This window comes from Betta splendens, chromosome 3 (genome assembly GCF_900634795.4).
Source record: "Betta splendens chromosome 3, fBetSpl5.4, whole genome shotgun sequence".
Classification (NCBI taxonomy): Eukaryota; Metazoa; Chordata; class Actinopteri; order Anabantiformes; family Osphronemidae; genus Betta; species Betta splendens.
The window spans coordinates 17458868-17474946 of NC_040883.2; the positions used below are offsets into that span (position 1 = coordinate 17458868).

The window sequence follows — 16079 nt, forward strand, 5'->3', positions numbered from 1 at the left end:
AATAAAAGCATATTAGTGGACGGCATTAATGTTTTGCATAAATTACACACAAGACAATTCAGGGAAATGACTACAGTGTATCTGGAGACAGGATATAATTAAACCCTATCTTCTATGCCCTCGGTTTATTTATAATTTTGGGCAGCCCATTCATGTAATCCTTAGTCCAATAGACAAATCCACTTAATAAATACAACATTATTCTTCCAAATAAAAGGTACACTTGATAATCTTCTGCAGTAGAAGTTCCTTTAGCAGGATTAAAATAAAAAAATATGCAGGAGCATGAGAGGGAGATTAAAGGCTGCGGGGTGTGTCTGTACTTCCAGACATCAAGCTGTAGTTGAAAGAAATAAACAGTAGTTATGTGCACTTAAAGCCCGATCCTTTAAAGGTGTTATTCATAATTCAGCATATCTTTACATGCAGGCCTCATTTGAAAAAATCTAAACAAACCCCTTCACAGGACACGCATCAAACAAGATGCGATAGGAAAAGGCAATCGCACGTTTAGAGAAAGTCCACAAGTTTCAGTATCTTCAATAATTCATCTGTACGTGCTCTCAGGACGGCGTCTCGCAAAGCGTGTGAACTTTCCTTCTGAGAGGAGTGAGCCGGTCGCTCGGGGTGAGGAACCTCCCTCACTGCATCACCTCACTCGTCCTGCTCTGCGTCCGCTGTTTGTGCTCAACCCTCTGATGAAGCTTGTGCCGCTAAACCTCCATGTGGCGGCGGCGCGAGGCCGCAGAATGAGATGCTTGTCAATTAACTTTCTGCTCCGCTAACTAACAGACATTGTTGTTCTCTCCCTCCTCGCTCCTTCTCTTTCACCAATGTCCAATTAAATGTCTTTCTTCTTCATTTCTCCGTTGCTCCCAGAGGGCTGTCTGGAAGACAATGCAGCGCAGTGTAAGCCTTCTATTTCTCCTCCTACCTTCATCTGTCCAGTGGTGTTTTAATCAACCTGCCCATCGTTACATTATCCCACCTTGATGTTGCGTGTTTGGTGGTGACGTGGCTGTTTGGCTTTGCTGAGTTATTCCGGTGTCTTTCTACTCTACAGTTGAACCTAAGTCAGTTACGTCTTCATTAGCACAATAAACAGCAGTAGCAGTTGTAACCGCTTATAATATACCACTACAACTCTACTCTTTGTCAGGTTGTGGAACAAATTGCTTGTCAAGCCTCATAACGGATGTTCAAGGTCAGCCTGTAATTAGTTTTACCCAAGTACAAATCGTATTGAAACAACCTGTCTACCAGCATATTTCTGCTAAAACCGGGGCGACTACAGGGTTCACCGTGTGCTTCTCCTGTGATGCAGTCAGTGCAGTCGGTTAATGTGCTTTTCTGATTTGCCAAAGCAGCAGCTAATTACATACTTTGTGACTGGGCCCAACTTCAGCGCGTGAAGAAAAGGTCAGATGGTGCAGTTCACTGGTGAGATTTAGCTGACATCGTTCAAAAACCCTGAGTGACCTGAAGCAAACAAGGAGCACCGGCGTCATATTATCACCACTGAGCACTGATATTTATGGACGACTAGAGCTCATCGTTACTACTCCTATAGTATATTAGGTCTAGAACCTTTTCCCTGTTTCTGTGTCAGGGTGTTTTTGCATGATTTGTGCTAATGTATCTTTAACATCCCAGTGTGTAATCTGCAGCGGAACTGAATTAAGTACAAGTGCTTACATGCTGTCTAATCCACTTTGTGTTTCTGCCTAATGATTTAAACTGAAACTGAGGCCTGTCTTTAAGGGTTTATTGTGAGAAATCTTGTTACAGATGAGTTTTATTAGCAGAGAAAATGTTCAGTAAATACAAAATAGCGGTTCTGATTTACAGTAAAAGCTGCCTTTGTAGCTACAATTATTACATTAGGCTCCTTTTTATTTATTGTCTTGATTGACTGCTGTGTCCATGGCCCTTAATTATAGTCAGCCTGCACAACCTTAAACTGCATGCTGAAAGATTAGGAATAATATTATTGTTGTTAATGGTATATGATAACTATTAAGATAGCTGCAACTTATACAGTACATGAGCTCACGCAGTAAACAGTCCAGTTTTTGTGATGTCATTCCCAGGAGGCCGCGTTGTTTGCCCGCCTGTCATTTCGCTCCAGACTACTGCTGGATCACTGACCACTTACGGTCCCCGGAGCATGAAGCCGAGCGAGGCTGGTGGTCCTCAGACATTCGCCCTTGCGCCGCTCCGAGCTTTAATTCATCCGGTTACTTCGTTCATGACCTAATAGTTTGGCGATGAGGCCTAATGACTCCCCCCTCTCGGCCCTGAGCGTTACAGTACTTGTGCTTAGTTCTAATTAGCAAATATTAACATGCAAACACAGAAGGTAAACATGGTAAACACGGGCTCATTAGCTGACATTTAGCATGAGTACTACTTTGCACAAGTGCAGCGTCGCGGCAGTGGACTCCAAGCCTTGCTCTACAAAACCCCATCAATTTAACAACACTCATAAATATGGTACAGTAAGACTTCTTATTATGAAAATAAAATGCCGTGTTAAATTGTTACAGCCACCCACAGTGGCCCATTAATATTCCCAGCGCGTTGAGAGCAGCCTTGTACAGCCACATTTATGCCCTTCATTTATTTTAGCGATGATAAGCAGATGTCTGATGACACAATTCTGACAAAAAAACGACTCCGCCGCCTTTTGGCTCAAACGCTGCTGACAAGGCGTTATCGTCAGTTTCTCCATTACACAAATGCTCCGACCAGAATGTGATGGATGTGCCCGAGGGGCTCCGCGATTGATTCATTTGACCAATTTCTAAATATTTTGAGCCCTGCTAATGTGTTGTTTGTTGTCGAGCGCCGCTGAAATTGGACGCAGATGGAAAGAAAGTACATCAGTCATTAGCGGCGACGAGGCCTTTCTCCACGCTCCGGTTCACGTTGTTTTAGCAGCGCGCCAGGGCCAGGAAACGATCTGGCACTGGCCATTTTTCTCAGGAAGGAAAAAGTGTAAAGCAAATGATCAGCGTTTTATTTCCTCAATGAATCACAGTAATCCCATGTTGATGGCCCCACCTGTGCACGCTCCGCTGTGTTTGTTCTTGTAACTACACTCTTCTGCGAGAGTAAAAAGGTTTTATGGAGATTTAGTGAAAGGCGCTGTGGATCCAGGCAGTGGAAAAGAAGCGAGAGATGCCCCTCAGATTGTGAATGGGAGGAGGAGGAATCGCTAATCCCACAAACGCCTCTCCTGCCAGAGTGATCAGTCATTGAGAAATCACTTAGCCCATCGCAACTGCAGACACAACTGCCAATTATGAGCAACGGTAGCGGCGCCCAAATTGGTTGAATCCACGAGTCATGACACAAAATGGATCCAGTTACGGCTCTAATGAACTTTCTCACGTACTACAAATCTGTTCTCTGCAGTCCTTCTTTTTTAATGACTGTAGTTTCTGTGCAGATCAGCAGGCAGCAGAAGTCGCCTGGGCTCGCTGAGCTAATGTTTTAGCAGCAGCGGCAACCGTGGGGCGTGAATGCTGTTTCTGAGAGGGAGTCGGACTGAAATAGTCACATATTTAATGGCTTTAGAGTCTGACCACATTTTTAATACGAAATCCTACATAGCATCAACAGTTGCTGTGCGGAGCTGGTCTCATTACCATCACGCTTAACTCTGGCCTTGGACCCGGCGCTGGTGCTGAGCCCCACTGAGCTCCGTTTCATTTTGGAAAGTACACAACGAATGCTTCGATTTGCAATTATTAACACACACACAAAATAAGAGCACATGCTGCTCACTCACCAAAGGCCCGTCTGGAAAGAAAATGCAATTAATATACATGGTTCCACAGGACAGATTGGTGGCCACCTTCTGAGGCTTCTTCACTTCTGCACCCCCCACTTTCCTCCTCGCAGTTAATTTGGTGCCGTTTTCCCTTTTACGCCCTCTGTGCTCAGACTTTTACGTTGAGCCTCTTTAGCTCCACAGCCCTTTTCTTATGCTGAGCCTGGTCTTTTACAATGCCGTGTTCCTTCCTGTGCTTTCATGCTCCACTAAGTGAGCAGCACACACACCAAATGATGCATCGCCAACGGTGCATTGAGCGGTAAAATATTCTTATTATATTCGGCGTAGTTGTTGGGGGTTTAATGCTCCAGTCGCTCACAAAAACACATACAGTACTTGAGCGAAAAATTTAAGCTCGGAAACGACAAAGCAACGCGCGGGACTCGCCGTCAGAGCGCCTGCTTCTGCCGCAGAGGAGAGAACGACTAGACGCCTATTGTGTTCGACAGCTGCTTGAGAGATGCTCCGCGTGGCGCACGCTGCTGCCAAATTACAAAACCTGGGTGATGTTTAGTTGTTGGGTAGTCGCGAGCTCCTCTGCCCGCTCTCCTCCAGGCCCTTACTGCTCGCTCTTTTGGGAAAGACGTCTTTACAAATCCAAGCGCTACAAGAGCGCTACATGATTTTTTTTTATTGACAAAGTCAACAGTATTTGAACATTTCTGACTAAAACGGCACAAAGAGTGTTTTTTTTTTTTTTTGTCAGATTCTCAGCCTCACGCGCTGGAGCGTTATAAATGCAGCCGACAGCCCACACACCTACACATTTCAAATGTCAACCCCGTGGCTGAGGCAACTGAGTTAACGAAGTTGTGAAGCGTGCATCTCCCTGTGAAATCATGTTTAATGTATATAGGTAGAATTTATAGTCTAGAACAGTGATTGCGTTTCAACACCTACGCCTTTGAGTTACGGTAAAAGAGGAGACGAAACGCCTTCATTGATCCTCCCAATAAATCAAACACCCTTTTGTGGCTGCTTACACACATGGCCTGTGATCCCTCCCCACAGCTTGGCATCAGGCTGCCCAGTCCCAGTCTAGTCCTCCCGTCACAGTGTGGCCTGCACATCTGTGGTGAAGGGGAAGATGTGCGCTTTGCAAGCGGAGCTAAACCCCGGCCTGTGTAAGAAAATCCCATTTAGCACATTATTCAAAGCACTAAATCACAAAACGCAGGTTTGTAGTAAGCTGGCCCATCTGCTACGTGCATAACAAGGTAATGACCGCTTCCCGCTTCCCTTTGGAGACTCTCCTACTTTTTTAAAAATCCGACTTAGCCGCGGTTTATATAATTCAAATCCCTAACTGCACGGCAGCAGGCTGGTTTATTTAACGATACCAACGTAGTCCTGCTGCTGTCCATGCGACCTAGAAACGGGACGATCGGAACTGATCCGGGAGTGAATATTCAATGCAGCCATTTTTGCCACCAATGCCGTAGTTTGGCTCCGTTTTTGTGATCAAGTTTTTGCAAAGACGACTGAAGCTTACTTTGCTGGATGCGCTACCGGTCTGTCAACACCAACGCTAAATCGGCGTCTGGGGCTGTTGAGTCTCGCTTCTTTGCTTTTGGAGTCTGCGTTCAGGTTCGGGAGGATTTCATTCTCGTGCAGGAAATCAGCAAACTGAGCTCGCCTCTGTTCCTGCTCGTGCCAACATCCAACCCGAGGCAAATCAACACTAATGTCACACCCCGTGCAAATTCTGTGTTAATTTCCTTCCGTCATCATTACTGTTGTACTGTTGAACGGGTTGGAGCTGCTTCCTCATTGTCATTCCACGTCGTTGCAAATGTTCTACATCGTTGCAAAAGCTGTGATGACTTACTGGGAAGTTTCTTTAGCAACTTTTCCTCCCGGGGAAGCATGTGTTGATAAAGGCTTCTTTCCCTAAACGATGTGTTTACCCTTGGGATGGGACACAAAGCCAGCTGTGTATGAAACTTCCATCTGTGCTTACATTAGTCAGGTCACGCTTTGTTTAGCATGAATGTGCTGCACTAAAACTGATCAGCGTCCCCGTCGTTTGCAGTGTAATTCCACTGGTTTACCATAATAAAATAAAACTACTTTTAAAGACAAAGGGGCATTTGGTTTAGTTGCATCTTGTGTGGAGCTCTAATGAGGAACAACTCTGTTTAATTGTTTCTTTGTGTTGTGGATCATTTCTGAGGAGATCGATCAAACTAAATGCAAGAAAGCTGCTTAGAAACGAGAACATCCTTAAAAGACTTTCCACTCAGGCAACATAGGTCTAGAGTAATATGGTGTTTGTTTGCCTGTAAATCGCCACCTAATCAAGTTCTCAGTGTTAATTCTCCTCTTCTGATTTTCTTTCTAAGTAATCACCTATTATTTACAGACTTTTAAATGCAAGGAATTAAAGTGAAAATGTTGAGCAAAGTGAGCAAAGTTCTTTTTATTCTGACTTAAAATGCACAAGCTATAAAGTCATAGGTGAAAACAGTGTAAAGCTAATTCTGATGAGAATTCAGATATTATGAAATCAGGTTTATCCGCACCCGTTTCCTGGGTTCTTGTGGTTTTCATTCATGTAATCTGATCTTTATCATATCAGCAACATTAATAAATTTTCTTTTAGAAATTGGTTTCATTAAAGGAAACTATAGACACATTCAAAGAATATGTGTTTGTACCATTTTCTTCCACACGTGAGCTTGTGATTTTCTTCATTGTGCCTATTTAAGTTGCATGTCTGAATGTCTCTATACTGTACTGTGCAATATTAGACTGTAGTTTAATACCATCTACTCTTTATATGAGATTTCGAATATAATTGTGATGATACGAAGTGCACACAGATATAGAACGTACACACACAGACAGTTGAGCTGTATAGGTGATGGTTATTGGACAAAGCAGTTGTCATGGGAACGGGTTGTAAATTGTTTATTAACTATATTTACTGTTGTTTAATTCCACAGATGTGGGAGATGTTGAGGTCTATTATTAATATAGTAATGTAATGTACAGTACAGAAACTGTCTAAGTAGGTGTAGATACAGTAGGATCAGTAAGAGAAATAGCAGTGAATGAAGGAGACCTCAAGTGTGGGTTTCTGCAAACTGCTCCTCTGATACCTTCCCATCCTGTCAGAAACCCAGTCTCCTCAAAAAGGGCTCTTACTGACCAGAGGTTTTTATTTCCCATGTCAGCCATGTCTCCTTACAACTTGACATCTGGGTGTGATAACTGCTCTCGTCTCTGTGAAACAAATAGGACCTTTTCTGAAGCTCCTTGACTTTTCTCCTTCTACAGAGCCATTCTACTCGCGCTCAGAAAAGCCTAATTGCAAAATATATTTAATATTCTCCATGTAATTGCCGTAAAGTTGGAGTTCTCTGGGCAGATATTGCTGTGACCTTCTGTGCCTGTCATCACGGGAGTCATGCAGAAAACCACGAGCCCCCGAGTACTGTGGTTAGCAGCGAAGCACCCAACATGTCCTAGGCATCACCTCTAATTATCCGTGATTGCACAGATGGAAACGTTATATCCAGATGGATGTTCCTTCTCAGATACAAACATCCTGTAATTCCCTCTCTGTAAAGATTTTTTTGTCTTATTCGCTCTTCCCAAAGCAGGTTTTTGCATGAGTCATTTCACAAGGCTGACAAGCCGGTGGTGCATGCTCTGGTTACCATTAATGCTTTCTGCTCAAACGCAGGGAGTCATAGTGGATCGCATTGTTTTATATGAAATCAATAACAACAGGTTTTGTAAATGGTTTAAATGTGAGCAGGGAACAATCATAGTGTTTGATCCCTTTGTCACTGAGATGTGGCTCCTCTTTACTCTTCACCAGGTGGAAGATTATTGTGTGTGTGTGTGTGTGTGTGTGTGTGTGTGTGTGTGTGTGTGTGTGTGTGTGTGTGTGTGTGTGTGTGTGTGTGTGTGTGTGTGTGTGTGTGTGTGTGTGTGTGTGTGTGTGTGTGTGTGTGTGTGTGTGTGTGTGTTACTGACTAATAGTTTGACATGAAGCAGGTGGATATGACCTGTGAAAATTCTAATTACATTAGACCTAGATTAAGATGCACTGCTGGAGGGTGCCCTATATGCTCTGATAAATCAACAACCACTTGACACCGCCACGAAGACTCAGCAATAAACCCGGTTGAGCAAAATCTTTAATTTAGGCAGCACACAAATAGAAGTAGGGCATATATTGAAACCGCATTCAACGAGTTTTTTGCTTTTAATCTGCATGTTTTTTGAAAGATTTTCCAGTGTACATGTATGTACAATTTTCATAAATGTGTAGTTGATAATTTATCTGTTTTTAGAGGCATTTTTGTTTAAAAATTCAGCCAATTCAGGTCTGCTAGTGAGAAGAGGAGAAACACGGGTTCAGCAACACATAATCCTGCGGCTGTAGAAGCAGAAGCACAGATGTGGTAGAAGGAGCAGCTACAGTATTATAATGTAGCTGGAGTCAGACTCACTGCCTTGTGTGTTTGCTTGTCTACAGTAGTCTTAGCCCGATTCTTCTCCACACATCCTCACTGCTGTTTGTGTGATAGTTTGTTTCCAGTTGTAGTTATGTAGGCAGTCTACTGTATCTTTCCCCCAAAACGCATTACACTGCAATTCTAATTGAATTCTTAATTGATTTCTTCACGTCCATATTTGAGTTATCCTTTGTTTGCAGACACTCTTGTTATGACGTTCTGATCCAATCCATTTTTGTCCTCAGTGCCCAGCTGCTGTGGGCCATCGTGCATCAGAACCACACCAGCATGTGTTAAACCTAACCAGCTTTGGTGCCTCCATGACAGGATTACCACATCAAATGTGAGGGCAGTCTCCTGGAGAGGCATCCTGTTGGTGCAGGCCCTTTCATGTCCTGCTAAGACCCGAGGCTTCACTGTATGCACCCGCCCAAATCCCTGGTGCAACTAGGACATGATGATGATGGCAGGTTTATTTGTCCACTGATAAATGTTTGGGCTTGTTTTTTACTGCTGTACATATTTACAATGAGTAGCAAAGGTTCCGATGATACGTAAATAAAGGCTTATGTCTTTCAAGACAGTTAGTGGCTATTTAATCACTGTAGTTTTATAGTAGACAAGGTTCTGAAGATAGTTTAGTATGGATGTAGAATGGAAGTACAGTATGGAACATAGCATATCCAAAATACTAATCAATTAATAAGTATCAATTATGATAAAACATTTATTAGTATAAAAATTATTGTATCAGTGTATGCAGGATTCACAGCCCACAGTGCGACCAAAGGACCCTACAGTATGTGGAGTATGTTGAGGCAAAGGATGTACTATAAATGTTTGTTTAATTGGATGAGGCTGACCCCCCATTTGCCACTTTCAAATGTATTTTTAAATCAGAGTGAGAGACATTTGTCTGAACAACAGCTGGCAGATGTGTAATATTGTTAACTATTTAGCATAATGAGAGTAGTCATATTCTGTCACCCCTGGGGAAAAGAGTTCATTTACACTGCATGAGACATGTGCTTTATTGAGTTAGGGCTTTACCTAATACACCACAGGCTACTGCAGCCTATATCCACAGCCAAGATAAAGAAACGCTGCTGCTCGCTGCTTTATTACCTCAGGCCTGTTAAAGCTAACCTCAGAGCTCCTGCTGTTTGTTTCTGCTCTGTCTTAATTCAATTCACTTCGGTTTGTTTATACTGTATAGCACTAACTCACAACAAAAATCATCTTGAGGCACTTTACAAAGAGAACAGAGAAGTACAAAAAAATGTTCATTATTGAATTATACAGAGAACCCAGCAAATCTCGTGTGAGTAGCACTGGACAGTGGAGACGTCAAACTCCATTTAAAAGAAGAAACCTCCAACAGAACCAGGCTCAGGGTGGGAGTCCATCTGCCTCGACCAGAAAGAGATGAGATGAGATGAGATGAGATGAGATGAGATGAGATGAGATGAGATGAGATGAGATGAGATGAGATGAGATGAGATGAGATGAGATGAGATGAGATGCACTGTATATAATATAGTATAATGAGGTACTAGATTATACTCTTGCACGTTTTTGAAGTCATCCTATAATTTGAGACTTTTTTCACCAGTTTAGTTGTTTTTACTAAGGCAGAGGACCTAACATTTGAAAAGTTAAAGAAACCCCAAGGCTACATTTAACAGAACCCGTCTTACACTGGGATTTAAACGTGGTTCCTCAGAGGAGCACAGCAACTTCTAACCACTGCACCACTTTATCTAGAGAGCTTGTTTGTAGCTGGGCTGTAAATAACCAAAGACTTTTTTCATCACACACTATACTATGAGACTCTTTGAGGTCAAAGTATACTATGGCTTGTTTTTAAAATCATACTATACTATGCCATGTTTTTGATGTTATACTGTACAATTGCACAGAGCTACAAACAGCTTTTTGGACTAAGTGGTGCAGTGGTTAGTTGCGGTGGTGAGAAGTTGTACTTTTCCCTCTGAGGAAGCAGGTTCAAATCTCAGGCTGGCACTGTTCCTGTAAAAAAAGCTCTAAGCTTTTTAGACTATTCAAAAACTTTGTTTGTTTTTTCTCTGCTGTAGTAAAATATGTGGTAAGAAAGGATCATAGTATACAGTAATATGTTTTTGCAAACATGACACAAAATACTGTCATACAGTAGTACAGAATGTCATTAAAAAGTGCTATGGTATAGTATGTTATAAAAAGTGTCATCATATTACAGTATGTCATCATAAACATGTCATAATATAGTACAGTAATGAAAAATATGCCATAGATGTGTGTGGTGAAAAGAAAGTTTCATAGTATAATTTTGTAGTAAAAAGAAGTGTCATACAGTAGTATAATTTTTGGTAAAAGAAAATGTCGGGGTATACAGTACATGCCATAGTATAGTGTGACCTCAAAAAACAGTCAAGACTAGTACTGTACCAGTAGTACTGGTACAGTATTGTACCTGTTCTTTGACCAGTTCGTTTGTCTCTAGACCATCCTCAGCAGTGAAGCAAAGGAGCAGAGAGACACAACGTGTATGTACTGTAGTACAGTATGTCATCAAAAAAGTGCTATAGTATAGTGTGTGGCTACAGTGTGTGTGGCTAATCTCCCTGGATTATGTGGTGCAGTGGTTAGATGTTGTTGCTATATCTCTAAGAAACCAGGTTTGAATCACCAGATTTAGATGTCCTCTGTTTTATTACAGCAAGTGGTGAAAAAGTCTCATGTTATAGTACTGTATGTGATGAAAAATGTGTCATTGTATAATCTACAATCTGTAATAAAACCTTTGTAGTTTAATTGTGGTGAGATTAGACTCACTGACTCACATTGACTCTTTCTCATCATCAGGCTGACGAGAACATCTACAAAATATTAATGCAGTCGTGCCAAAGTCAAACTTTGAGTGATACAGTAGTAAAGCATTCTCACTAAGATTTAGGGTGCTTCTTCTGAAGCGGGATCTGAAACGCAGCCCTAAGGAACAATGACACCTGACTTGTGATTTTCAGCGTGTTGTGCCGTGTTGTGTGTGATACTGGTAAAGAATATCTTTAACAGCTTATTAATTTTTGCAAAGCTGGAAGCATGTCATATATCCGGAAAAGCCCTAAAATACACAGCGCCAACATGTAAATAGATCGTACGTGTGAGTTATAAACGTCACTCGGAAACTGTGTTAAAGACAAAAAATAAGCATCATCAGTGGATGTTAATTCACAGCAGCTCAGTTTAATCAGTCTGCTTTGGTTGTCATGGCGATAGAACTGCTGACCTCTCTCCTCCATGTTGACGATGGCACGTTTTTCAGTTCAGCACAAATAAATCAAACTTGCCCGAATCTACAGCGAGTTCATGGACCTTTCACATACAAGTAAAACAAACACATGCGTCGCTCCAAACGAGCACGTTGTGTCAGGATCTCTGAATCGGTGTCAGCTACTGCGTGTTCATTTCTCCTGGGCATCACCAAGACGTGGCCCGAGGCAGCAGGCATTCACTGGCGTAACTCACGCCACAGCAGTTACTGGGCTGAAATGAGGAAGAGTGGTGAGGAGAGCTTATATTCCGTTTTGAAGATTCTGGTTATTTAATTATTTATTCAGTGTGTACAGACCTGTGCCACTCTGCCAAGGGCTAAATTCTAAACGAACCCCTGAATAAACTCTATTAACCACAGCTACAACTAGGAAAGGTTTCCTGCTCCTGTTTCGCTGCTTTGATGCAAACAAGCGCAGGCCCGTGTCTCTGGGCTCTGAGAGGAACTGACACGTTGCTCTGCTGCACCAGGTTCTTGTGTGGGGCACAATCAGGGATCATGGCCACGTATGACATTACACCATCATATGTAATGTCCGCTGGCCTAAATTGCTGCTGTTGTGATATTTATACAACTCAGATGAAGCCTGTGATTAGATTTTCAGTTTGGATTTGATTACCGCCCTTCATGGGTGGATGATTTTAGTTTCCATTGACCGTCATGTTGTTTTGTTGCGAACAAACCATGAATATAGATCAGTAAAGATGTTCAACTTGAGTAGTCGGTTCATTGAGAGTGATTGAATTGCTTTTTGTGGGCAGTTTAAAAAAATGTCTACTTAGCTGAAACTACTGCTTTGGCCTTTGCATTAAATCAGAAAGCTTTAAACCTGACTTACCGTACATGTTATAAGGTGGATATTTCACAGCCTGTGTTTTCCAGAGGCTTGAATTCAGCAGTTGAAATTGGTTTAAGTCCAAAACAATTTACAGAAAAAATTGCTAGACGGTTGAAAGCAATAGAATTTCACAGAGACGGTCGTGACCCGTCAGCCATGTTTTCTCTTGCCAAAATATATTTTAAAACACACACACACACACACACACACACACACACACACACACACACACACACACACACACACACACACACACACACACACACACACACACACACACAGAATGAGTATATCACCTGTCTTTTGCTGGGCTCTGTCTGTGGCCTCGGTTTGTTTTATGGATGCAGGCCATGATATGTATGATCCTTTTCATTCTCATTACTTTATACTACAATACTTGCTTCTTGTATTAAATGATTTTTTGGCCATATGCTTTTGTTGCAATGGAACCAATAGGCAGCTAATTGGTGAGCTTTAAGGCTGCTTCACTTTCCTTACACAGCAGTGGGATAATTGTGTTTATCTGTTACCAGTCTTAATGCTGTTATATATATAAAGAACAAACCTTAGGTCAAACTTTCATCCAATTCCCAGGAAGAATAATTATTTCTAATACTATGCTGTAGTTACTTTGTAAGGACAATATAGTGAACATATGTCATTTTGCTCTCCTGTGAATAAACATAGTACCCAGATACAGTACATCCCTGTAATTACTGACAGACCAACATTCACCCGCTTTGTTACTGTCACACTTAAAACAGAAACATTTCTTGTGGTAGTAGAGAGGGGGAGGCCTCACTGGAACCTCCTCTCCCCCATTTCTCCCCTCTTACTGTACTTTGTAGTTACCGGGTCATACGTCTTGCTGAGTCCAGATGGAATCAGTCGGGGGTGACCATTCATGCCACATATCCAATTCAAAGTCTGTCTTGTATGAATCAGAAGTGAACACAATATGGATGGAAGTGGACAAGAAGCAAAATGGGGAAAAAATGCGTTTCCAACAATTTTTCTCCCCTAATGGAAGAAATGAGCAAAAGGAGGTGGGCAACTAGAAATGTCCTGCTGGTCTGTATGTTTAAAATCACAATGAGTCACATTCTTATGCAGAAATGAAGTATTAGAGTTTGTGTTATTTACTGTGCAATTGCCCTTTGTTTTGGTGTTACTGATCTTTCCTGTTTTTATTTAAGCCACAATCATATATAATTTCGATTCTCACTTTCACATCTCACCTTTGAAATTCCAAATTGTCTGCCTCTAATATTTCCATCTCCTATTTTTTGGCCTGTGGCAGGTGAGTGACATCAAAGAAAAGCTGAAGGAGTCAAAGAGGTTCTGGTCCAACCTGCCTGATGACATCTGTGCCAAGGGCAAGCTCGCGGAGTCTGATGAGGAGCAGTGCTGGAACAGCCACACTAAGGGCAGGTGGGGACCGCGCCGCTTTAGAACTACGGCAAAGTCACCCCACTCTCCAGTTATCACAGTCTGCCGGCCAGGGATTAAAATAGCCGCACTAGGTTTCCAGATTAATGCTCCCTCTGTAAGTACAATGGTTGGCGCTTATATGGAGAAGTTCTGCGTAAGCCCGGAGGCTCTAATACCCAGAGGACTGAGGACTGTCCAGCGCTCTTATCACCACTGTAGCATGTAGAGGATCGCCAGGCCCTACAGTAGATTGGACCGCGAGTCGTTGTCTCTGACAGTGAACCGGAGACTTTGGCAGAGGAAATAGATCAGCCAGCTATTTGGCCCTCTCCAGGACACAGAATCACCAGATGGTACAATAAAAGACATGTTAATTCTCCAGTGTGTGCCAGGACAATTTTTAAAGATCTTGCTAATGAATTGCCCAGAAACAATAAAACGTCCGCAACAGACGAGCCATGTTAGGACTGCACCATGAAATCATCCCATTCTCCTTTTATTGTTATTTGAATTTATTATTAAAATGCACAGACTCAAACCTGAGTCGGTGAGACGTGAACACACACGCCCTACAAGTCCAATCTCTTTGCATCTCTTTGAAGTTGCATCGTCCAACGTCAAATCGACTCTTAAGCCTATTTAGTCTCATTTACGCTGCTGAGAAGCTTTCACAGTTATACAGTATTTTTATCAGGCTGTATAGAAAAAAACAACAAAGTTCAGCAAGTTAAAGTGAACACAATCACTGGTCCGTGTTTGTACCTATGGCATCGGTAATTTGATTGCAGGCAAACATCAGCACAGGAGCAAACAGAGCATCCTGCTCTGACAATGTGCGCTTCATCTCCACAATCTATCAGTGAAAATGGGTAAAACTCAAACAAACCGAGGGACGCCGTCACCATTTCCCCCACAGAAACAAACATGTTTTATTCATTCTGGTTATTTTTGTTCGTATTTGAGACGTGTGCTGTTGAAGCAGCGAAGGCGCTTCTTCAATTCTTTGTTTTGATTATTTGCATTTGTTTCCTGAAGCTGCAGCGTGTTGAGTTCTGTCAGCCAGCCTACAGTAGAGTGCGTCTTCCTCTCTCTGATGCTGCGTGATGGCTTCATTTAAATGAGCTGTAGTCGATTAGAGACTCCGCTGCTTTTTATTCCTCAGTTTTTTGGTAAACTGGTGGAATCAAGCATAAACTTTAAAAACATTCAATTTTTTGTATTTTTTAAAAAGAGAGACTCACATTTTCACATTCAACTCAAAATATGCTCATATTTAATCCTCTTGGTGTGTGATCTTTCCAGATATTTCCCTGAAGTGGTGAGGCAGGGTCTGACCAATCAGCTCAACAACCCAGAGGTGGATGTGGACATCACCAGGCCGGACACGCTGATTCGGCAGCAGATCATGGCTCTACGTGTCATGACCAACAAGCTGAAGAACGCCTACAACGGGAACGACATCTACTTCCAAGACTCCAGTAAATTCTACTATTCTTTTTATTTAAATCTAGCAGAGTAGATGGAGTTGAGGGAGAAAAAATCTTTAGGAACCAACTGTAAATTGTACTTTGAAATAGTAAGACTATAATCACAAAGCAGGAGCAGGGTGAAAACTCTACAATCAAATGAGGTCAAACCACGTTTATAGTCCTGCTTCCTCCCACAGCCCCAATACATGTGGTTCAGTTAAATGTCGAATGGAAATGACCTATAGGTAGGAACGCGAGCGTGCCCGTCTGCGTGCGTTTGCCCTTTGATGGACTGGACTGGTGTGGACCTGTCCAGGGTGTAGCCTGTCTCTCACCCACTGACAGCTGGAATTAGCTTCAGCAGCCCCACGAACCCTAACGGGAAGCGGGGTTAGTATGATTGATGGATGGATGGATGGATGGATGGATGGATGGATGGATGGATGGATGGATGGATGGATGGATGGATGGATGGATGGATGGATGGATGGATGGATGGATGCATGCTGTGTCAGTGACAGTGGGAACTCGCTTTGGGCCACAGTTACTGACTGAGTGCTGATTCGCCACTTCATGAAAATGGAAAAACACATTACAGTACTTTAATTAAAAGCGAAAGAAACAATCATGAGTTAGTTGAGTCAATTCACCTTTTCTTGAATTACTGCAACAACAACATGCGTTTAGGAGACGCACTGCTGCA

At 42.3% G+C, this 16079-nt stretch overlaps 1 protein-coding gene across 6 annotated transcripts in view; it reads left to right on the top strand.

Annotated features, from left to right (window-relative positions):
* LOC114851904 (glypican-6-like) overlaps nt 1–16079 on the top strand; it is a 148928-nt gene that overhangs the window by 127849 nt on the left and 5000 nt on the right. For 5 of the 6 annotated variants that reach the window (XM_055507307.1, XM_055507308.1, XM_029143783.3 and 2 more), the window contains 3 exons: nt 880–909; nt 13777–13907; nt 15210–15385. In XM_055507307.1, the coding sequence (XP_055363282.1) occupies nt 880–909; nt 13777–13907; nt 15210–15385 (337 nt within the window). The remainder of the gene's footprint in view (nt 1–879; nt 910–13776; nt 13908–15209; nt 15386–16079) is intronic. The other variant, XM_029143780.3, reaches the window with a different exon arrangement.